Genomic DNA, 24,947 nt, shown 5'->3' with positions numbered 1-24,947 from the left:
AAGAAGCGCTCGAACTGCTTTCTGGGCTAATGAACTGTGAGGCTAGGCTCCCAAGATCTTTGGTTCCGTAAATGGCCTGTCATCCAGTCTATTCAAGGCACACGGGAGAGTCTTACGTTGGTTATCAAAGCGAGAACAGTGGCACAGAAGATGACTGATGGTCTCCTCACACTTGCGCTTGGCGCACATTGGCGAGTCCGCCATTCCAATACGACAGCCGTAGGAGTTGGTGAAAGGCACTGCTACCCACAGCCGACACAGCAGTGTTGCGTCACGTCGTGAAAGCTTTCCTGGTAACTTAAGTCTTAGTGATGGGTTGAGGCTGTATAAACGACACTGTGGTGTTCTGTGGTGAATGCCAGCAACTTAATGTGATGGTACGAGCGAGACGGCGAAGCTCTCTTGCAGCGTCTACTCTCGATAAAGGTATAGGGACTGTCGGTGCGCCATCCTGGGCACGTCGGGCAGTGTCATCGGCGAGGTGATTACCAACGATGCCACAATGTCCCGGCAGCCACTGAAAGATGGTATCATGTCCTCGTTCAGAAGCGCAATGGCAAGTTTCGTTGATTGTGATTAAATAATTTGGCTAGAGCCCGCGGGTGGTGATTCAGATTTCCCAATCAATTAAAAGGCAGTCTTAAGAAGAAGCTTTAGCTCGGGGTCTCCCATCTAAATTCAGGGGAAGGGAGAAAGCATTTCTCGCAGCGACTACAGCGCCGATTTCGTTGACATTTTTTGAAATGATAAAAAAATGGAATCTAGTGACTGCAAGCCAATTTTTTTATTTATGCCGTCGATGTTTTGTAAAAAATTTTGAATGTGTCGATACTTCGTAAAACGAAGCTATCAAGTTTACAGCTTGGTAACTCAGCAACGAAAACCGATATCATAATTGTTCAAATTGCACCTAATAATGAATCTAAAGCGGACAAAACAGACGTATCATACACCCATGTGAACTATACCACTAATTTGTGGGTGGGGATTTTGAAAAACATTTGTAAACATCGTACCAAATTCACATAAGCCGTAATTTGATAAATCAAATTTGTCGGCTTTATATGATTCAACGGATGCAGTTAGAGAAATTCCATACCCCCTTTTGGTGCAGAGGTATGGATTTGTAAACTACGGGCTTATATTTCTTTGCCGTAGCGACTTTCGGCATTATTTGTAAAAAAATTCCAGATCCTATGCCAAACTGCTTCCTACAATAACTAGAATTTAACTTTATCAATGGAATGCAACAAATTTCATTCGGATCTGTCTAGCAGTTGTTTCGTAACCGTAGTCCCGCGTTTTTTTGGTGTATTTGAAAAGTTGACCAAAACTATAGCTTCCTTTTAATTCAAGGAAATGATAGAGGAACCGCTTGTGTTAAGCTCAGCGCTCAACGTCTCGCAGAGATAAGTTCGTTTTAACTTACGGATATTGCAAAAAAAAATCACATGCACGCCTTGTATGCTAGAGTACTTTAATCACGATTTAGTCAGTAATGGTCTAAAAACATTGGTAACGGGTGACATGAGCGAGATTTTACCGGGAGAGTGAAATGATGTCAGCTCTATCGCATTAAAGTTGTACTGTACCATACCATATTGCAAGAAGGACATTTGTGTCGCAGAGCAAAGTGGGAAATTTTTACAGAGAAATGTCCCGCGCTGTGCTCGACCAGCGTGTAACGAAGCTGACCAACGACACAGAAGCTATATTTTCTTTAGAGCTACAAGCTGCATTTCCAACATCACGAGAACGACCCTTCGCATTCTGGACAGTAGTGGCCATTGCAAGCGCATGCACTTGTCCTGAGCAACCAATCTAAAGAGGCTTCGCTGCAATGCCGCGTCCGCGTCCGAGAGGCAGCTTCCGAAAGACAGCATAATGCCGCGTCCCGAAAGGCAGCTTCGCCTCACCACAGCAGTATTACGCGGTGAAGCGTACGTGAAGTATTGCGGTGAAGCTTAACAAGCGTGGGAAGTGGCTATTGTCACGGGACACAGCACGGGTGAGGCAGCTTGAGCTCAAAAAGCAAAGTGTTGGCTGATGCCAAAATGCAGGTGACCCTCATCCAAACTAAAATAAACTCTTGAAGGCAGTGAAACACAAAACCGAGGCATTCTGCGTGGGCTAAGAGTATGTGAGGACAGTTGAGGTTGACTTTCCAAATGCTGAGAAAATGTCACTTGGGAAAAAGTTCGGGACCAATGATCTTGCTATCACTTAATAGAAATGGCAAATTTTCTAAAATATTTGCTTATGTATGCATCTTTTTATTCGTATTTGAATATGGTCGACTCGATTTACATAGGGCTTTATAATTTTTCTTTTTCGAATAATTTTTTTTATCTGTGCATTTTACTATCCGTTACCTTCAGTTTTCTATTTTGAATAAAATGAACACTACTTCTTACTATTGAAACTTTATTAACTAGTTTTTGTTATTTTTTAAAATGCTTACCTAATAGTGACAGCATCGGGCGACATAGTGTCCTCCCCCCTCCCCCAGCCCGTCTTGACATAAAATAAAGTTCTATGTCGCTCAGGGAAATCCTGGAAAATTCCGGGAATTTGAAAATGTCAACTTGGTAGGCACCCTGATGTCTTCACTTCTGCCCTGCTATGAAGCTCAACGCTCCTCGGTCAATGCACGCTTTGGTCCAATTATTTTCACTCCTCTCCTTTTCCCAGCCTAGGCTGCTTCTTATGCCGACACCTTCACTTCTTTGTAGCCGACTTGTTCGTTTTCTGTTGCCGACTTCCTCATCTCTCGTCCCCTTGCTGTGCTTGTCTATTCGGACAGCTACCCAGGGGCACACTCCCGTTCTGACAGATTGGCTGAGAATGTTCGCATACCCAGCGCCACATGCCTCGTTGCTGATTCAGGGTGACCCCAGTTGCGCAGTCGTTAAGACACCAGCCAGTACTAGCAAAGTATGGGGGAAGAGGTGAAGAGAGCTTCAATATAGAAGTAATGAAATGGCTGTCGTAGTACGCGAAAAATTTGGGGTGAGTCTGAAGTACTTACCTTCGTGTTGGCCCAGGGAAACAGAAACGCAAGAATAACGATTCCTGCGAATGGACCGGACGCTGCGGCGCTCAGTGTGATGAAAAACTGCGGAATACATATTGCAGAACGCTATCTTAGGATGCGCACATTTTTCTGACGCAACTAGATGTCAGAGGTGTCGACTACGCAAAAGAAACGTTTCTGCACGTGGTAGTCGCTTCAGCAGTGGGGGAAAAAGGGAAGTGTGCACGTACTTAGCAACTGGAAGCAAGTGGAGCCCACCTACATAGCCCTCTGTTATAACAAATGCTTGGCTATTACGAACAAAAATGGGATGACGGTCACGATTTTCATGCGATTTATGGCAGCACTTGTCAAAATGAATATGTCGCTGCTCCGCGCTTCTTTAGATCGATCGCGGCAGTAGGTTGTGCATGCTCGTCCTCCGCAAAGATCTCTCTGGTGACCATTTGCCTGCTTTGAACAATCTGGAGGCCGCGACTGTGGGGTTGGCATTGAAGAAGCAAAACAAGCTGACCAATTAGTTTGCAAAACGATAAATCATTTTTTTTTGCCATTTCGTTGGCTTATTCTCGCTGTCCACTTAAGATGAACGCTCGACTCGGTTGTAAACAACGCATTCTGCGTGAACTTGGTGTCTTTGTTGTGTGCTTGACTGTGTATCGATAGCAACCCCTAAAGTGTTGGGATTCTCGTCCAGCCAGCGTTATGCATGAGCGGTTGATACGTAGGCTGATCTTCGCTTATAGCTCTCGTGGACGAGAAGGATGCTGGAGAACAATTCCTTGAAAGCCATGGCTCGAGGCCTGGTAGCAACATCTTGTGCAGTTGTTTGTAAAATTTAGTGAAGAGTACGAAGGGAGTTCATAATATGAGCGCAGAGGGGGATATTGCTGAGGTGTGCTTAATGTTGTGGCTGAAAAGCTTCGCGACTTCCGAGAGTTTGCAATGCCAACGTCACTCACCCTCGCGGCGGATCCTATGTAGGGAACCAAGAGGCCCACGATTGTCATGACTGTGCCGCTTGCCGCCGCTGCGCAAGAAAGCCTATAGTGAGGCCGTTGCAGCGTCGCGCTGCGGACTGCCTGCAAAGCCTCCAAGTCGGCTTCCCTGCTGATCGCAAATTGCTGGCTCCTATTTAGCGCAGCACTCGCTGCTTCTAGCGCGAGGTAGACATACGCGTGGTCATCATCGTGTGCGCCTCTATCGAGAAATTTGAGCCGACCCAACGTACACATCGGAATCTGTGATAATAGAGACTTTTAGCGGGTCCGCTATTCCGGCAAACCGGGGCGGTTTGGGCGGGTTACCGGATGGTCGGGGGCGTAAACGTGAGCTGCCGGAGTGGTGCAGCCGCCTGGTGTTGTAGAGATCAACCAGGCGAACACAGAGGTAAAATTCCAGTAACGTACTTTATTCTGCTTTGCTACTGGTCCAAATTTTCGGCAGCGGCGTAATTGTGTTCACAATTACGGCGCTGTCGAAAACTTACATCCCAGCTAAGAAGGATATAGTAATTGGCTCTGTGTTCAGGTGGTTGAGCCTTGCACCCCCAGCTGGCGCCACCTATCTGGCCGTTCACGTTTACGGCCCCGACCATCCGGTAATCCGCCCGAACCGCCCCGATTTGCCGGAATGGCGGACACGCTGAAAGTCTCTAATTGCGAAGGTTCGGTGAAGTCGCGGGCTGATTCGAATGCTACGCAGCTGAATGGGATGCGTGTAATTGGGCATGCTTTCGTGCCATACAACGCGAAATGTACAATGTTTATGTTTGTTCGCCACACAAGTCACAACGCGGCCTTATGCGACGTTTACGTTTATGCTCTGCGCCACTCACAAGCTGCGCCCATGAGTAAGCATCGAATCAGGCAGGCGCAGCGTGAGACTATACGCAATAATGTTGCGGGGATGCTTCACCGGTTCAAATCGGTTTGAATAACGGTTCAAATCGGTTTGAAGCGGTTTATGTTCGCCTGCATAGCCTAACAATAATTGCAGGAAAACAGCATAAATTTATCTCATACAAGAACTCGATGGTGCTAAAAGCTACAAAAAAAAAAGTACGGGTGTGTCTTTTTATTGACCAATGTTTTACAACAATTAGAAGCTCGGTGGAAATGTAAATATCACTATAAATAATAATTGAGGAACAAATGTTCACCATCAGAAAGAACGATATTACGGGGGCGAAATAAATTTAAATGCATGAAAAACCGTTGGAACGAAGCCGTGGCTCTACCGCCAGTAAAATATATAAAATACACACACTTACCGAGGCCAGCCATTACGAGCGCAGTCTTCGCTTGCGGAACGTGGAAGTTTGGCGATACAATGTCCACAAACAGAACAGCTGCGTTGGAGTTCACGACAGATGACACCGTGCTGCCAAAGATGAGAAACAAGATATGGTCAAGGCAAGCCAAAAATTAGACCTACCATTCACTGAGCGCGCGAACGACTCTTGTACCAAAGCGCAAGGACTGCTAAGTGCTTATGTGACTCGGGTAGCGACATGGGACAGACATCAGTGAGCACTTTGTTGCAATGCCTTTATCTCTAGCTGCACGATCTGATTTATTGATTAATTTATTTAGTTTAGCATTTTCATGTATTCCTTTATGTTTTGCTCCAAAACCTAGAGAAATTGAGTAGATGAGGCACTCTCTATATTAGTCCGTCCACAGCAACCCCTGTGCCTTATAACAGAACAGAGCTGTCTACCCAAGTCACTGCCGTAAAAATTCTCGCTTGCTGTTCTTCGGTTTCCTGTCTCTCTTTTGCAGAGAATGTCCTGTCTCAGGCGGCCATTTGTTCATCTGTGTGTCTATTAATGACTCCAGCAGTCATGGTACCGTAGCGTCTGTTGCAGCTACTTTTGTGGCGGCTGCTCTAGTGTAGAAAACGTTTAGAGGGACAATGGAGAGAAACACCGAGCCTGTTTATGCGGGTAAAGTATTCTGTCAAAACTCTATTTTCGTTTATTTCGTGGTGAAAGGTCGATTACTATGAGGGAAATGGGCACCAAGTCTTGAATTTAGCGTCAAAGCTCCGGTGCCGTCGTGTCAGTATGAGGCCAGGGATCTGAAGCCATTTTCCCGTATTTGAGCCGTTGAAACTTCGTAATTTCTGTCTTTGGCTCTTTTGGAATACAATGTAGTGCATTCCTAGCTGTAAAAACAGTTAACGAGGTCATAGCAGACGCTATCGTAATCCGTGACGTCATGGCAAGGTGGTGCAAGAACTTAAGGTGGCGCCGCCACCGGTCTTTCGTTTTTTTTGCATCCTTTCTGATTTACAGAGCTTCATCTCGCTTAAGAGTGGTTCTTTTTTGGTAATGTGGGAGGACGATTTATTAATATAACCAACCTTATTTTCCTCTTTAGCGTCCGTTCAAAACGAACACCACCATGCTTGCAATGGCTAGTCAAGTTGCCTGCGAGTTGCATGCGACCTACTTTTTTCCTAAAAGCTTTCTTTCAGTAAAGTCATTTAATTTCAAGGCGCCTGTGTCCTCACACGCTTTTTGCGCTCCCAGCGGTTGTGTTCGTGTTATTGCTTCGCGCCAATCAGTTTGCTTTCACTTGCGATAGCAAATATGCGTAGTGTTTGCGTTGTGTCGTGAAGCCTTTTATGTGCAGGCCCTTGTGCGCCTTATGTTTAACGCGCCTGAAAGAAAAAAAAAACAAAATGAAAGAAGGTGCTTTGCTAGCGTTAGCTCGCGGTATAATCGAGCTGTTCAGAATTTAGTTAAACTTTATCATATAATAGCATCAGTTATTATCGCATATATTTTTATGTATGTCGCTGATGTTTCAATTTGTCTCGAATCCACTAGCTTCGGCATTCTGAAGTAGTAGTCCCAGAAATGCGGTATATCGTTCCGTGGCGGTGCCATCATGAGCGGATTGCAATGCACAGGATAAAGCACACTTTTTTCCTTTCTTTCTTGTGAAAGCGAACGTCGAAGACATGCTTGACTGTAATCCTGCAACTTCCTGACTTGTCCAGCGAGGGTGGTTGCTTGCAACGCTTCAACGCTGTCGCGTCATGTGCAACATCAGCGCCATGGCATGCAAACACCTTTGGTCGTAACGGACTCGCATGCTTTCGGAGATGGCTGCCCGGCTCTTTAAATTCATGGCTTCGCGGACGATGAAAATTGAATGGCTGTTCGGCGCGCTCTCTAACAAGTACCTGGCCTGGCGAGTGCGTGTTCGGTGCACGGTAGTTCCGCAAGAATGACAAAACAGTTGTCCACGAGCTATCCACTAGCTTTGCGCAAATTTCCGGCCTGTATCATCAGATATTCCCCGACATCATAGTGGAGAAAGGTCCATGTCGCGAACGTGCTGTGAGAATATGGAGATTGCCACTAATATTCGGCCTGTATCATGAGATATACTCGGACGTCATCGTGGAAAAATGTCAGTGTCGCTCACATGTAGTCACAATATAGAGATTGGCGCAAATATTCGGCCTGTATCATCAGATGTTCCCGGACGTCATTGCGCAGAAATGTCAGTGTCGCTCACGTGTAGTCACAATATAGAGATTGGCGCAAATTTTCGGCCTGTATCATTAGATATTCCCCGATATCATCGTCGATAAATGTCCGTGTCGCTCGCATGTAGAGACAATATGGAGATTGGCGCAAATATTTGGCCGGTTTCATCAGATATTCTTCGACGTCATTGCGGAGAAATGTCAGTGTCGCTCACATGTAGTCACAATATAGAGATTGGCGCAAATATTCGGCCTGTATCATCAGATGTTCCCGGACGTCATTGCGCAGAAATGTCAGTGTCGCTCACGTGTAGTGACAATATAGAGTTTGGCGCAAATTTTCGGCCTGTATCATTAGATATTCCCCGACATCATCGTCGATAAATGTCCGTGTCGCTCGCATGTAGAGACAATATGGAGATTGGCGCAAATATTTGGCCGGTTTCATCAGATATTCTTCGACGTCATTGCGGAGAAATGTCAGTGTCGCTCACATGTAGTCACAATATAGAGATTGGCGCAAATATTCGGCCTGTATCATCAGATATTCCCGAACGTCATCATGCAGAAATGTCAGTGTCGCTCACATTTAGTGACTGTATAGAGTTTGGTACAAATATTGGGCCTGTATCATCAGATATTTTCGGACGTCATCGCTTAGAAATATCAACGTCGCTCACATGTAGTGACAACATTGAGCTTGGCGCAAATATTCGGTCGGTTTCATCAGATATTCTTCGACATCATTGCGGATAAATGTCAGTGTCGCTCACATGCCACAATATAGAGATTCGCGCAAATATTCCGCCTGTATCATCAGATATTTCCGAACGTCATCGTGCAGAAATGGCAGTGTCGCTCACATTTAGTGGCTATATATATAGTTTGGTACAAATATTCGGCCTATGCTATTGAATATTCCCGGACGTCATCGTTCGGAAATATCAATGTCGCTCACATGTAGCGACAACATTGAGCCTGGCGCAAATATTCGGCCTGTTTCATGATATATTCCCCGACATCATCGTGGAGAAATGTCAGTGTCGGTTACATGTAGTGACAAGCTTTTTGTTTATATATTTTCATTTCCACGTACGTAGAATTAGGAATATATTAATTTTGATCGCTGTGCAGTACTTCTACCATAAACCTGCAACGGAGGGAGAAATAACGTGAAAAACGAGGCTTTATGCTCAAAATTATTGGATGTAGCGTCTGCAAGTATAGCGTCCAAAACGGCACTAGCACGGAACGTGTTTCCAGCCGTAGTTCTCGTCTACCGTTACGTTGCGCTTTTTGCGAAGGCTGAATTTTCTGCCCCTGATGGCGATGCATGCTGAGGCCATATGACCGGCCGGGGCACTTGAACCGCAGTTTCGGCGCGGAAAGCGTGGAGCGTGAAATTGACGTTCCATTATCGCCAAAATTTACTGCTCCGATAATCACTGGTATCCTATGACGTTCTTGTATGCCGTTTATCACGCGTTAACCTTCCTCGATATCAGGCGTGGTGCGCAGATCGATTTTACCGCAAAAGCGGTTTTTCTCTATAGGTCTCCCGCAGACTTCCGGTGTCAGAATGGAGCGGAAACCAGTACGTCATTGTTCGACACGGCGACAGCCTGCCTGCCCACTACAGGCCGATTTAAAGTCCCAGCGTACGCCTCTTTTTTGGAACGATAGCTCTACTACTCCAGGTACAAACTCAGAAAACGCGCGGTTCCGGAAATCTGAACTTCAAGACGAAAGTAATTGTTTTGTTGAGTATAATCGCAATGAGCACGTTTCATTTAGTGACAGCGTAGAAACATAGACAGGGATCCGATGGAATAAGTCGTAAATGAGCGCGCGAACGGAAATACTTTTTCACCTAATGGAGGCGCTCGCAATCCCCGCCAAAAACAACCCTCGAACTCCGTTGATGGCTCTTGCGCTACTTTTCACGTAGTACGGCACGATCTGGAAAAAAAAAGAAATATGATTGCAGACATGAAGTTATAAGTACATACATACATACATACATACATACATACATACATACATACATACATACATACATACATACATACATACATACATACATACATACATACATACATACATACATACATCACGCACACGCGCGCGCGCGCGCGCACACACACACACACACACACACACACACACACACACACACACACACACACACACACACACACACACACACACACACACACACACACACACACACACACACACACACACACAGGCACGCGCGCCTATGACACATCGTGTAATGGTATTAGGATCGACCAGTCAAGTCACCATTTTTGATTACTAAAATAATCTAGTGATCAGGAAGCCAATTTCGGTTAGGGAGAGACATTACTATAGCTGTTTATATCGCGTCAGGCCTTCTGAATGTGCTTCTGAAAGGCAACAGCAGACTTTGAAAAGCAGGTGATAAAACACATAAGCAGAGAGCACAGAAATTTATTCCCGAGCCACACAAGCCGGCGCCATAGGTAGATTTATCTTGCAGTCTCCTATGCACTCAGATAAGGAGGAGCCTAATATATTTATGCTGTGTTTGTGTAATAATCACGTGATCACATTTTCGTTAGTCGAGACTCAGTGGAAATAATTTTTGGCTAGGTACTTTTGGAATTCAGGAAGCACCTGATCGTAGCGAGTTATTGAGCCAGACAGAACAGGATCGCAGTCCCTAAACCAGTACACCATGGCCAACGCTGTTAACCCGTGAAGAATGTAGAAAAATGACAGCAGACCTACACCGGCAAAGGCAACACTGAAAAAGAAATACAGAAGGGAACGCGTGGCTGTGTTAGCCACTGTAGCCGTGTATTCATGGTCTCGGAAGCAGATGTAACTAATAAAGTATTGAACGACCGCTGAATGAATACTCCGAGGGGATTGGATCACTATCGTTAATCGCTATCGTGGAAGTACGTTCTGCGTTGATAATGCGAATCCGATAGGATCGCTGCATCATTCCATCATAAAAACGCCGACATATTGAGTCAAGTCGCGTTGTATAGCGCTTAGACATCGAGATGTCGAAAATGATGTTCCATTGTGTTTGACGCCCGTGACTATTTTTGAGAAGGGTTCAACCCTTTGCTCGCTATCACCAATATTACGAACTAAAAAAAGGGAACAATAGTCAAGTTTCCTTGGCAGCTAATTGTTTTTTAAAGAGAACAGCCTGTCGGTTGGTCTTTGTACCTGCCACGAGCTGTAGAGTGGTCGGCTGCTCTGACGGAGCCAAAATGACTTGTCTCAATTTTTTTGGCCAAATGCTGCGCACTATCTCCGCAATCAGGCTCTCACCCTCTGGCTGACATCTTTCTTGACTTCGTCGTAAGGATAAGTCCGCGCCATCATTTTCGCTTATCGCTTGAGGCAGGTTCTGGCACGAGGCGTTTCACTCTTTCATCAGTATCACTTTCGTGGATCCAGTTCATGAACTCGGCGATAAATAATCCTCACCCATTGGTGGACACCCCGGTACGTCTTCGCCCACCATGTGATCAGCCAGCTGCTGCGAACAATGGGCGGCGGGTTTTTGCCGACCGCGAAGTGTCGGATGAACCAGGCGCTGCAAGTTTCACTGATTTTCTGTGTTCCAACGGTCAGGCTTGTGGTTCTCCGGAATGGGTCACGGAACTTGAGAATATATGTACGGAGCTACAACGATGCGTCGTCGTATACCAGCTTCGTGTTTCTAGCGCTTGTATCGTTGTCGAGATTCTGATGCCATGCACGCGAGCTTTTCATACATTTTCTTTTTTCTTTTTTTTCACGCAGGAAGAAGGCCTGATTCCTGATGAGCCGTTCCCTATCTGGATCGTGACAATGTCTTTCAGCGGAGCTACCGACGCATCGAAGTCTGGGTGAGTGACCGGTCTTAGGATATCGCGTAGGCAAAATCAATGCTGCCAACATTGGTTTCGTTTCTCTGCTGTGGCCTGCCTTCAACCCATTCCATAAGCTGTCTGGCGATCTGATGCGTGCCGCATTTCTTTTGCCAGCATCCTAGGAAAGTAGCGAACGCCCACTCTGTACAATTTACTGCTCAATGTGTGGTTTCGAACAACCTTCAGAAATTAGCTTTTGTTTCTTTCCTTTTTGGCTTAAAGATTAAATGACGCTCCTTATGTATCGTACAATTTGGTAACCGCGTCGACAAATTTCTACTGACCAGAGAGTTCTTCATCTCTTCCTGTGAAATTCTCTGTGAAATTGTCGGATGTTTCTGTGCGCCCAAGCCTGTCAGAATGATTACATAGTCTTCAACTACATCTTTTGTCATCGCACGTCTAGTTGGAGCGCCGTTTTCGGCCTCTACAAATTTTTGTAAAGCCCTTACGGTAAAGGCGTTACCTGTGCGACAAGAAAACACCCGTAAGGGTGCAAACATTTTTACAGTGCAAAGTGTGATAGCGCTGTCGTTTTGTTTGCAGAGTACTTGCGATGACACGGAATCGTAGGCAGGGAAAAGAGCAATATTTGGCCGTGACCTCTGCAGATCAAACTGTCAGTTGGTACAGGATTCACGTCATTTCTTTATGCAGGTATGTTCTAATCACTCACGTTATTATTTTGTGCAGGTATAATCTAATCACGTCATTTTTTTGTGCAGGTATAATCTAATCACTGATTCTTACTAAACAGATTTGTGCTGGATGGATGTTGTACAGCGCCCAAAAGAGGACTTTACCCTGTGATCAGTGGTGGGTCATAGAACTTAGTCTGATTGATCGATCAATCATCAATGAATCATTCAGCATGACCTAACCAATTTATTTGTCATTTACAGCCGTTGAACGAAACTGAACAGGACTTGCGATAGCGCAAGAACTCCCGATCAACTTACACTCTTGCGTCTCGTAGTGACCTCGCAGCCAGGAATCTTTGCGTGATCATCTGATCCAGTCCTAACCTCATCAGGTGGAATGGAAACGCTGCTAACGAAGCCGCCCATACTGTTTCGTCCGTTGTGATGTCCAAGTCTGTTCTGAAAAATTAAGCACACGCAGAAACAGGCTGCTGGCGCGGCGACGGCATTGCTTTCTTGCGCTCGCCGTGGTTGCTCAGTGGCTATGGTGTTAGGCTGCTGAGCACGAGGTCGTGGGATCGAATCTCGGCCACAGCGGCCGCATTTCGATGGGGGCGAAATGCGAAAACACCCGTGTACTTAGATTCCGGTGCACGGTAAAGAACCCCAGGTGGTAGAAATTTCCGGAGTCCTCCACTACGGCGTGCGTCATAATCAGAAGGTGGTTTTGGCACGTAAAACCCCGTAATCTAATGCTTTCTTGCGGTAGAAGATAAATTACATGTCTCGCGGTAAGCGAATAAGCAATGTGAAAGGCTAACAGATGTGTACGTGGAGCCGTTAAGTCTTCTCATGAAATCGGAGCGTACGCTGAATGTGCGCAAATGAAAAGAGTCGAAAAGCTATAGGACATGGAAAGAATCCTCTACGGTTTGCACGTTTCAGTGAATTCGGCCTGGAAGTTTGGTGATCACAAGCGCACGTGGTTCAGGGAAGGGTGACACAATGCTCGAATAAAAAGAAATATACTATATGCAGGCTCACCGTAATATGTATGCTGTGACGTTCACGTCGGCGAGAGGCCGCAGCGGAACGGGGCTGTGAGCAGAGTCGTAAACGATCTTTGTCGTTATCAAGATCGGCGACGCTGCCATGATTAGCGCCTGTATGCTGTCAGCCCACACAACGCTTCGAAGGCCGCCCTGTAGAGGACGCCACGAAAGTCAGCACTGTGTCCCCTCCTTTCGGTCTGCGTCCGTCTGTGTTTTGCGCTGAAGTGTATACACGAAAGTTGTACGTCTGTCTTGATTTCTGGCGCCAGTTTTCAACAGCCGACAACAGGGCTTTCATGCTATCATAAACTCGAATTTCAAGATGTGTACTGCGCGTTTAAGTGTAGCCGGCCGCCCTATACTTCTGTTCTCTTTGCTGTGATCGACAACTGTCCTCGCGACGTTATCCTTGGATTGGACTTTTTATCCAATCATAGTAATAAACTAATAATAATATCATAAACCCGAATTTTAATATAACGCGCGGCGCCGGTCTCTTGCAGCTGAATATATAACATGATTTCATTTCCGTTGTTGTCAAAACTACTGCTCCGAATTATTATCACGAAGTTCATGACTATTAGGTTGCTCATTGTAATGATGAATAGCTTTTGTTATCGATCCTTAACGGCATAAGAATAGCTTTACTATGCTGCAAATAGCGTTCCTGCAGTGATTATGTCCTCCTGGATCAGTCGCTCATTCGCCACGATGCTGCAGCTGATGGACCAGCTGTACAAGTTGCAGCAGCACGTTACGCGGGTCGTATCTCATATACGTCCCGTGTTCTTTGTTTTGTCAAGTACACTGCTCTGACAAGAAGAGCTACAAATAGAATCGGTACACAACGTGTTCTTGTTACAGCAGCACGGGAGTGAAGGATACTATAAGCACAAAGATGAAGCGCATACTTTTCGAAACGAAGAACGCGAGGAGTGGTTTACTGGGTCGTCGCGACAGCTGCAGCTGGACAGCTAGATGGTATAGGAAAAGAACGGGTGTAGTAAATTCCTTTTTTTGTAGCTATGGCCAAATAACACACGTAGCTTTTTTTACTTGATTTGCGATAGCAGTTATATGGACACTACAAGAGGAGTTGTGCCGGCGACGTCGGCGTAGCCGTGAGATCCCGTATATATATATATATATATATATATATATATATATATATATATATATATATATATATATATATATATATATATATATATATATATATACTCCTACCTTTATATATATATATATATATATATATATATATATATATATATATATATATATATATATATATATATGGTCATATATATATATGGTCATATATATGTGCACTACACATATATCTTGAGGTATATGTGTACTACATGCCACGACATGCGGTATATGCGAGTTACATTGCCGCACCGTTCTATCACTAAAGTTGCTCGAACCAGCAGGTCTTGCATCCCTGACAAAATTATACCTCAGGATTTTGAGAATGGCAGCCCACGAAGAAGTGTAATGAAACAAAACACCCATAGCGCATGCCTTTCGTCTTAAATCTTCTCAGACTTAAATATTAAAAGTGCGAAACAAGAGCAGAACTCAAACCTGGAAATGATGTTAACTTCATTGGCGCCGCTGTGCACTATACCTCTGGGATCGGCCTAGAAAAGAGGTTTGAAACGTACCCGATACGGAAAAGTAGTGGTAAAGTCGCTAAGAAAGAAGTCGGCTTTAATTAATAAACGTAAATGAAATTGTCCGATGGCAGGATTCAAAGAGAGGACTGCCAGAACAACAGCTCGTTTCTACTTAGCTTACGTTTACTTCAAGTCATACTGCCACTAAAACTACGAGTCCTACACTTCGTGTAATAATCTAGCCTGTTGCTATGACATTCACTGCTTCGCCCTCACGGGGAAACTGTTTCGTTATTAAATATTTTTTGAATGATGATAGCTTTCTCAGAAGCTTTTCATTATAGCGTATGTATTGCGGCTGTTTTTAGATCTGGAACGTTTACACGGTGAGAAATTGTCCCTTGTGATGTGTCAGTGCGCGCATGTAAGTGATATGGTGATGCGAGGGCATCGGACTTACCAGTGCGGTATACGCGGTTCCGGCGACTCCAATGACGACACTTGAAGCGTGCAGTGACACCTCGAAGACTACGACGTAACAGATATTATGTGGAACAAAAAATTGAGCACTTAGTACTGGGTAAACGTTCACCAGTTTCAACAACAGCAAAAAAATAAAAAATAAAACGTTGCGTATTAGTCTTTGTTTGTCATGCGCCATGATTATCAGCCTATTTTATGTCCACTGCCGGAAGAAGCCTTTTAGCATCATCATCATCATCATCATCATCATCATAGTCGTCGTCATCGTGATCATCATCATCATCGTCATCATCATCATCATCTTTTTATGTGCACTGCATGATAAAGGCCCCTCCCTGGGGTCTCCGATCCCCATTGCCTTGCGCTAGCCGATTCCAACTTGCGCCTGCAAATTTCCCAATTTCATCACTCCACCCAGTCTTCTGCCGTCCTCGACTGCGCTTCCCTCCTCTTGGCGCGCATTTTGTAACTCTAGTGGTTCACCGGTTATCCACCCTACGCATTCTTTGGTCTGACCAGCTCCATTGTTTTTCTCTGAATGCCAACTGGAATATCGGCTATGCCCCTTTGCTCTCTTATCCACACCGCACTCTTTCTGTATTTTAAGGTTACGCCTGACACTTTTCGTTCCATCGCTCTTGGCGCGGTTCCTATTCTCGAGCTTCTTTGGTAACCTCCAAGTTTATGCCCCATATATGTTAACAACGGTAGAATACATGCAGTGATTGTACACTTTTCTTTTTAATGACAGCGGCAAGGGGGTCTCAGTCAGAATTTGCTAATGCCTGCCGTAGGCACTCCGGGTGTGGCAGAATGCCTCTATCAGTGGGTTCCAATTACTGATGTCTTGTGTTGGCTGACTCGATCCAATTCATATTCCTCTGCCGATCACACCTAGTTCACCTTGCCATTCTCGACAGCGCTATTTTTTCCTTGGAACCCATTCGGTAACTTCAGTAAGCCACAGGATATCTGTTCTTGCAACGCATTACATGGCCATGCACAACCCAATTGCTTCTTAATCTCAACTAGGATATAGGCTACCCCCGCATGCGGTCTAATCCACGTCACTGTTTTCTTGTACTGTTCTTGTTTGTCTTGCGGTTGTGACACCACGCTTGTTTAGTTAGTAAGCGTACGTTTACTGCAATTTACTCGGCCGATAAAACTACGAGTACTTCGTGTAAGTGCCTAATACTTTGCTGTCGTTATCAATGCCTCTAACTGCGATTTCTTTCTGTCGTTTCATTGCTCTTTGCGCCGTCTTTACCGCCTTCTCAGGCTTGTTTGTTGACCTCCAAGTTTCTCTCATTATGTGCACTGGTAGCACTATGACAAGATACAGTTGATCATCGTTGTTTCTTCATCTAATTCTTTTCCATTAAACCGGATCAGAATTACTGTAACATGCTTGTGCAGCCAGACTATCTTTTCAGAGTGTGGGCACGTTCCATAAATGTGAAACGTATTTCACATTGGTTCGAAATAAAAATAAAAAAGAAAAACAAGTTTGTTGTTTCGTTGAAGGTGTCCGTTGCTGTCTCCGTGCCGAGACTAGGCTGAGAGTGTTGAGGGTCTCGAAGCGGGATTACAGAGCTATATGCGGCTTGTTAGCGAAAGATGTAAAAATAATCTCCAAGAGCGATTGCTGGACACATTTATAGAGTCACATTCCGCGCTTACTGAACAAGTGTCTGTACGCGCGCGTACTTGTAGGCTAATTCACCTTTTGAAGGTGCTCAAATTTTGACACAAATTATATTTTGTTGGTCTAGTATTCTAGTCGCCAGGCCTTACCTGTTGATATGGCTGCTGCAGCGCTGAAAATTCCAGCTGCTCCGGTGGTTTGCTGATAAATAAATAAATAAATAAATAAATAAATAAATAAATTAAATAAATAAAAAGGATCGAGTGTGATGTTTGTAAAGAAACTCATGGGTCTTAATTGCGTTCATGCTAAATACTAATGAACTGTTTACTAGAGTAGTGGTATGAAATGCGCTGAATAATAAAAAAAAAACGCGAACTCGTTCGTTAACGCGAGTTTCGCTATTAGAAGAGGAGTGCAAATTGACACGTGCACATAGGAAGGAGGCAGGACGAGCGCTGCTACTAACTATTTTACTCGGTCATATAATAATAGCTGCGCATCACCAACTATCCCAACAAGAAGCTTACTCCTACCTTAAGCTTCGCATTTGCTTACTCTATATATTGGAGAGCAGTTAGGGAACGATATCCTACGTGCCTTGTATTGTTGCAGTATATTGGGACTGCAGCTTGCGGGCTCGCGATACTGCGGCCTGTGACTCCTGCTGTCCCCTCTCCCACTAGACGTTCTCATATGGTGCATAGGTTTGGCGTTCAACTTTATCAACCGCATCTATGGTAAGCGGTTCGCTTCGCGCAAAAAGTAATGACCCTGTACTTACGCTCAGGACGAAGTATGTCAGGGAAGACACGATTCCCACGCTGTTTCCGTAGCGCATGCGCAGGTACTGCGTATTTAAATAATAATGCACGTAAATTAACCGGTGTTCTTTGGGCCGTGATTGGCCCTTGCGCCATAAAGCCCCCATATATCATCGTCATGCCCGTAAATACATAGCAGATGGCTGCGGAAAGGCAAAATTATCGAAATAAGGTTGTTTCACTCACTCACTCACTCACTCACTCACTCACTCACTCACTCACTCACTCACTCACTCACTCACTCACTCACTCACTCACTCACTCACTCACTCACTCACTCACTCACTCACTCACTCACTCACTCACTCACTCACTCACTCACTCACTCACTCACTCACTCACTCACTGCCGCCACCTGGTGGCTACGCCGTTCGCTTCTTATTGATAGCTATTGTTTCGCTCCGACTCGCTTGCTAGTCTGCTATGGTGCTACTAGTCTGCTATAGTCTGCTATGGTGCCAAAGCGTCGCGGTGTCCTTCTCTCACGTGACCACCTTGTGCGTCATGAAGTCACGACCCATACATCTCCAGGGAAACAAAGGGGCTGTGGTAGAGAGGCCTCGTACTAAATCGTTTAGGGAGCTCCGAGGCTTGCTAGTATTTCTTCTGGAGGCTTCGAGGTCGAAGGCTTTCATTTACCAAAAGAAATGAAATGCCGAAACTGTTTTGTCAGCTTTCTTTGAACGGACGCATTTGCAGTCATCGCCGCGGTGGCTTAGTGGCCAAAACATTCTGCTGCTAAGTTCGAAAATGCGGGTTCGCCTCCCCGCCGCGGGTGGTCAAATTTAATCCAGAGCCCTCCGCAAACCGCGTCTCAATCATGGCCCCGAAGTTGCTTTTGGGCGCCCCCTATGAATGAATGAATCAACCAAACCAGCTGTAATCGTTCGTAGTAAGTGGGAAGTACAGCGAGAGCGTCGAGTCGATTTTGGCTTGTGAATGCGGAGCGTTAAAAGCCACGGCGTTGGCGCCTCACCTCGAAGATGGACGTAACCTTGAGCTGGTACAGCACTGGCAGGAAGAGGTAGGTCACGACGAGCGATCCTGGCACGAAGGCGGCTATGACCCAGAGCGTGTGGAATCCGTGGACGTAGTAATACGCGACGAAGCCCACGAGCCCCACGGCCGTGACGCTGGACGCCACCATGGAGAGGGCAAGGGGTATAGCGTGGATGGTTCGGCTGCCGAGGAACACCTCCTCCTTGCTCATGAAGCGAGCTTGCCTCCGTAGGGAGAGGTAGAGCCCGGTTCCTGCAAATGGGTGTTGGCTTCTTTTTCAAGCGAAGCTTGTATTGGTTCACAAGTGCTTTTGTCGTGGTCACTCAAAAAAAAGAAAAAAAGAACAGTCGCTACCAGAGCAGAGCAGCTGCGGGAAAGGGCGGTTTGGTGAGTCGACAGCTGCGCTGGCGCCGGAGCGTGAGTCATTAGCAAGTGTTCCAGCTGCATAGGCGCGTGCTCACGCCCCGCGCGCAACCAATCAGAGCCGTTTCGCTTCCGCCGTGGAGGGAAAGGGCAGGAAAAGGTTTTGCACGCGCTGCGCCGGCTTCGTTTCCATTCAGTTCAGTCTCGGAAAACGGACGGGACGGCCACGCGTTGTGCGTTCCCCCGAGGAACGGGCAACGTTCAACGAACGGCGGCGAGAACTCGCCCGTGAAAGGGTTGGCGCGCCGATCCAGCCGTAGAGCCGCCCGAGCCCAGGAAATCCGACAGCAACGAGAAGAAGATACCGAGCTGAGGGAGCGGGATCCCGAAGCAATTCGGCACCGTTACCTGTGGGTTACTCAACCGTGACGAAGCTCAGGTGCATGCAGAACAAGCTTCGCTTACCCCCATTTTCCGGCAGGTGAAGGGTTGGTACTTTTTTAAAGGGACACCTTCGAGTGAAACTACTTGGCCTCTTTTCACCCAGAAGAGGCATCCCCAGGATAACGTGGAAGGAAAACATTAGTGTGTTCGTGCTTTGAAAAGGATCGTTGCTGGAAGATCGATTCGAGTCTGTGGTTTTACGTGCGAGTACCACGAGCTGAACGAGTGCGAGGCAGGTCGTAGGGGGCAACTCCGGTTTCATTTCTGCCAACCTGGGACCGCTTAACCCGCGCATAAATTTGTGTACATTAGTCTTCTTGCATTTCGGCCAATTAAAATGCGGCCACCGGTGCCGGGAACTGAACGTGCGAATGACCCGCACATAAAAATGAAGACTAAACTTTTATTTTTGAATGTCGCGCCGCAGCCCCAGCGCCGGTATAGATACGTCAGTGTGACGTCACTGATTTTAAAGCTGGTCTGTTCGGTTTGGCTGCACTTTCTGCACTAGTGTACCGTTGTGTTACCGTGCGAGTACGGCTATAGAGCGCAGTGCCAATTCAGGAAGTTCAAGCGCAGTGCCTGCACGGGCTCTGCACGTTTATTTGGAAACTGAACTGAAGAGTGCAAGCTTAGTTGTCTGCTCAGTGCATTGTGTCGTAGCGTCTGCTGTTGTCGGGCGTTCTGCGGACGATTTTCGAGTTGGTGCTGCTCCCCGCGATACGACAAAAAATGCCAAACCACGTGCCAAAACCACTTTCTGATTATGAGGCACGCCGTAGTGGGGGACTCCGGAAATTTCGACCACCTGGGGTTCTTTAACGTGCACCTAGATGTAAGTACAGGGGTGTTTTCCGCCCCGTCGAAATGCGGCCGCCGTGGCCGGGATTCGATCCCGTGACCTCGTGCTCAGCAGCCCAACACCATAGCCACTGAACAACCACGGCGGGTCCCGCGATTCGGAATGTGTTTAGCTTCTAAGTATGCTGTGCGCAAACTCCTGTGCGAACCTCTTTCTGCAATCGGCCAGCAGCTCTCATCAACTCAGTGCAGGCCTGTCGGTAACATTTTGGGCAAATCTGCATGCAGCAAAAGGGAGGTTCTTTTTTTTTTTCGTCGTCGCATTAATCGCTATCTGGGTGGTACTACGTGGGCAAAACGGAACGGTGCGCGTATGGCGCTGTTTTCTTTCGTTTTTTTTTGTCAGGAGAACGCGTTACAAAAACGAACATGCAATCGAAAGCAATTTAACGTGTGGCAAGGCTTTTAATAAGCCGTCTTCGCAACATCATTCAGGCAGCCGAACCTGTAATAATAATAATAATATATGGGGTTTTACGTGCCAAAACCACTTTCTGATTATGAGGCACGTCGTAGTGGGGGACTCCGGAAATTTTGACCACCTGGGGTTCTTTAACGTGCACCTAAATCTAAGTACACGGGTGTTTTCGCACTTCGCCCCCATCGAAATGCGGCCGCCGTGGCCGGGATTCGATCCCGCGACCTCGTGCTCAGCAGTCTAACACCATAGCCACTGAGCAACCGCGGCGGGTTGCCGAACCTGTATCGCGCATCCTTATGCCAGTTGTAGAGTAACCGTTGCAACTAAAGCGAGAGATAATTTGCGTCCGCGCACCGTGAATTAAATATAGCGTTGCGCCATTTTGTTAGGTATTGAGAGCTGGTATGCTGCTTGCACTTCCAGATTAGCGAGTGTGTAGAGAACCGTGGACTCGTGTACAACTTGGCTTGTACGTAGTGAAAACGCGAAGAGCGCGGTGACGGCGGAGCGCGCTGCGCTGTTAAAGAGAGAGAGAGAGAGTGAGAGAGAGAGAGAGAGAGAAAGTTGAAAAGTGCTGCATCCCTAAACCAGTGCAGACGCTACAGCCAAATCGAAGAGACCGACTATTTTTGCTCGTACGCGGGCGGGTTCAACGGTGACGCAATAAATGTTCCAACACACCGCAGCAGTGACGCTGAGGCTATGGCGTTGTTGTTCCGAGTACGAGGCCGCTGGTTCGAATCCAGACCTCATTCCGATGGCGGTGTAATAGGAATGAAATGTTCTTGTACACTTAGGTGTATGTGTTGAGGAAACCCAGGTGGTCTATATCAAACTGCATCCCACCGCTGCGACGTCCCTCGTACCAAGCAGTTTTGGGACCATTAAACACCCATGATTTACTTTGTGACTTTAGGGACCTCTTCGTCCCCACCTCATTCCGATGGGGGTATAATGGGAATGAAATGTTCCCGTACGCTTAGGTGTATGTGCTCGTTGAGGAAACCTAGGTGGTCTATATCAAACGACATCTCACCGCTGCGACGTCCCTCGTACCAAGCAGTTTTGGGACCATTAAACCCCCATGATTTACTTTGTGACTTTAGGGACGTCTTCGTACCCACCTCGTTCCGATGGGGGTGTAATGGGAATGAAATGTTCCTGTACAATTAGATGTATGTGCTCGTTGAGGAAATCCAGGTGGTCTATATCAAACGACATCCCACCGTTGCGATGTCGCACGTACCGTGCAGTTTTGGGACCGTTACACTCCCATGATTTACTTTGTGACTTTAGGGACGTCTTCGTCCCCACCTCATTCCTATGGGGGTGTAAGGGGAATAAAATGTTCCTGTACAATTAGATGTATGTGCTCGTTGACGAAACCCAGGTGGTCTATATCAAACGACATCCCACCGTTGCGATGTCGCACGTACCGTGCAGTTTTGGGACCGTTACACTCCCATGATTTACTTTGTGACTTTAGGGACGTCTTCGTCCCCACCTCGTTCCGATGGGGGTGTAATGGGAATGAAATGTTCCTGTACAATTATATGTATGGGCTCATTGAGGAAACCCAGGTGGTCTATATCAGAGGACATCTCAACGTTGCGACGTCCCGCGTACCGTGCAGTTTTGGGACCTTTAAACCCCCATGATTTACTTTGTGACTTTAGGGACGTCTTCGTCCCCACCTCATTTCGATGGGGGTGTAATGGAAATGAAATGTTCCAGTACAATTAGATGTATGTGCTCGTTGACGAAACCCATGTGGTCTATATCAAACGACATCCCACCGTTGCGATGTCGCACGTACCGTGCAGTTTTGGGACCGTTACACTCCCATGATTTACTTTGTGACTTTAGGGACGTCTTCGTCCCCACCTCATTCCTATGGGGGTGTAAGGGGAATAAAATGTTCCTGTACAATTAGATGTATGTGCTCGTTGACGAAACCCAGGTGGTCTATATCAAACGACATCCCACCGTTGCGATGTCGCACGTACCGTGCAGTTTTGGGACCGTTACACTCCCATGATTTACTTTGTGACTTTAGGGACGTCTTCGTCCCCACCTCGTTCCGATGGGGGTGTAATGGGAATTAAATGTTCCTGTACAATTAGATGTATGGGCTCATTGAGGAAACCCAGGTGGTCTATATCAGAGGACATCTCAACGTTGCGACGTCCCGCGTACCGTGCAGTTTTGGGACCTTTAAACCCCCATGATTTACTTTGTGGCTTTAGGGACGTCTTCTTCCCTTGGTGACGAAGAATTTGAACGTCAGCTTCTTGGATAACCGATTTGCCTAGCAGGCTCGTGCAACGAATGCAGGCCGCACTACAATTCGGCAACGTTTGCCATCGCTGTGAATACTCAAAGTCCTTGAAAAATAGAGCTGTTGTCAAATTTTCTTGAGTATTAAGCACATGATGCCACCTGCAGCGCGCGTTTGCATTGAGACTGTGTTAATTAAGCAGGGGACTGGTCGCTATGTGCTGAGCGTTCTGGGAAGCACCATAGATTGTGAGGCTAATGTGATTGCATTTAAATTTCTTCACATTTATTTGTAGAAACGCACTTCATAATAAAAAAAGAAATACACCTTATGCCCGCATTTAATCAAAAAGATCCGAATAACCTGGACAGACTTATAAGCAGGTTATCCACAACATTCAAATTTTCGTTTGGCGTAGATTTTGCGATACGCGCTTAAGAGAAAGTTAATGGGGGTTTGAAGACATACTATTTCATTTAGTCAAAATTACTTGCATACCCACGTCTGCTCGAAAAGTGCGTTGTTATCAATGACGGGAATAACTCTAACTTTACTCTCTTTTTGTTCAGCAAGGAAAGAACAGAAATGTCAGACCGCCACGTCGACGCACCGTAGGCAGTGCTTATGATAGTCGTATTTAATGAACAGTGGAATGCCGTAGTGGCTTAAAATTGTTATAAATCAGATCGCACGCTTAATGAGAAATCTATCTGTCTAGCTTACTCCAAATGCAACTGCTTGGGAAACTGGCTTTGTCAAAACAAGCCTAACAATCCAGCTCGCTTTTCTTCTTTTTTTTTGCTCTCTCTCGCGGAATGCACCTGCATTTCTGTAGCAGCCTCGGTTGGCGAGCAGTTATTTTCGCTCAAATGCCAAAGAATAGTTCCTGCGCTTTACTAGCCTTTGAGTTTCGAGTTCACCAGACAGCATCGAATCGCCGTCGCACCCCCTTAAGGTGCGCAGAAGCGCGTCTAACACGTTCCCGGACCTGTCAGACAAGGTGGCGAACCCCACCACAAGGTGGCGAACCCCTCCTCGTGCGCCGCACGTGGAGTTATTGTCACACTGCTTGACTCTTCCCGAAAGTGCAACGGGAGCCTGGCATGGTTCCAGGTAACCTGGGTCCCGAGCAAAGCTACTTTGTAGCTCTGAAGGCTTGTTCGAAAGCAACCCGTCTCCTCCAGCTGAGCGCTTTCAGACGGGGATGCAACTCCAAGACAACACCGGCTCGTGAAGCCCTCGGAGTCACACCATCTGCCGATTGTGACGGCAGTTGCAGACCTGGAGGCAATAGCGGTAGCAAGTCATCCCTCTAACAGTGGGGCACTTGGAGCGACCCCCTGAGCCGAATGTGGCTGCACCGGCACGGGCCTCTACCATTGGCCGAAAATGACGACACCTGAGCGGGCTCGACGATTGGCCGAAACTGACGTGACCCCGAGGCACCGAAGGCACCGAAGAGGTTAAAAGCCAGACAGGGAGCAGAGAGAAGCATACCTTCATTCATTCCTCTCTTTCGGGCTTCTTGCCGCGGGCCGCAGCGTCCGATTTGCTGCCGGCCATCAACGACTTAATGACTGTTAATTGCTTCATGTTTTTACTGTAAATAATGTAAATAAACCTCCACTTTTCATCTCAATATCCTCCTCAACGCCGACCAACGCCCGCACTCAACGGCAAGATCCAATAACTGGTGGACAGCGGTGGGATTGTCCTTCAGATCCAATACCAGGTAGCTGCGGGACATGGTCATCTTTCAGGCTCGTTCTTCCCTCATAGAAAAATTTTCAAACTTTCCAACAAAGGTATTAACAAAAAAAGTGCCCAGATTGCACGTTTTTTTTCTCGTTCTAACGGAAA

General features: G+C 46.5%; 1 protein-coding gene and 1 long non-coding RNA gene across 3 annotated transcripts in view; one reads left to right on the top strand and one right to left on the bottom strand.

Moving 5' to 3' along the window:
* Positions 1–24,947, bottom strand: part of LOC139046724 (sodium/iodide cotransporter-like) — a 33,151-nt gene that overhangs the window by 6,520 nt on the left and 1,684 nt on the right. For both annotated transcript variants that reach the window (XM_070525856.1, XM_070525855.1), the window contains exons 2-12: positions 18,698–18,972; positions 17,682–17,747; positions 17,047–17,098; positions 15,227–15,294; positions 13,140–13,297; positions 12,414–12,554; positions 10,196–10,325; positions 9,408–9,496; positions 5,307–5,416; positions 3,997–4,064; positions 3,029–3,115 (exon numbers count right to left, since the gene is read on the bottom strand). In XM_070525856.1, coding sequence (XP_070381957.1) covers positions 3,029–3,115; positions 3,997–4,064; positions 5,307–5,416; positions 9,408–9,496; positions 10,196–10,325; positions 12,414–12,554; positions 13,140–13,297; positions 15,227–15,294; positions 17,047–17,098; positions 17,682–17,747; positions 18,698–18,972 — 1,244 coding nt within the window. The remainder of the gene's footprint in view (positions 1–3,028; positions 3,116–3,996; positions 4,065–5,306; positions 5,417–9,407; positions 9,497–10,195; positions 10,326–12,413; positions 12,555–13,139; positions 13,298–15,226; positions 15,295–17,046; positions 17,099–17,681; positions 17,748–18,697; positions 18,973–24,947) is intronic.
* Positions 11,113–12,478, top strand: LOC139049944 (uncharacterized). The gene is made up of 5 exons (XR_011508668.1): positions 11,113–11,216; positions 11,345–11,430; positions 12,001–12,111; positions 12,180–12,270; positions 12,357–12,478. It is a non-coding gene; the product is annotated as an uncharacterized lncRNA (long non-coding RNA).

The sequence above is a fragment of the Dermacentor albipictus genome, chromosome 9 (genome assembly GCF_038994185.2).
Source record: "Dermacentor albipictus isolate Rhodes 1998 colony chromosome 9, USDA_Dalb.pri_finalv2, whole genome shotgun sequence".
Classification (NCBI taxonomy): domain Eukaryota; kingdom Metazoa; phylum Arthropoda; class Arachnida; order Ixodida; family Ixodidae; genus Dermacentor; species Dermacentor albipictus.
This window is presented reverse-complemented; position numbering and strand designations above follow the sequence as displayed.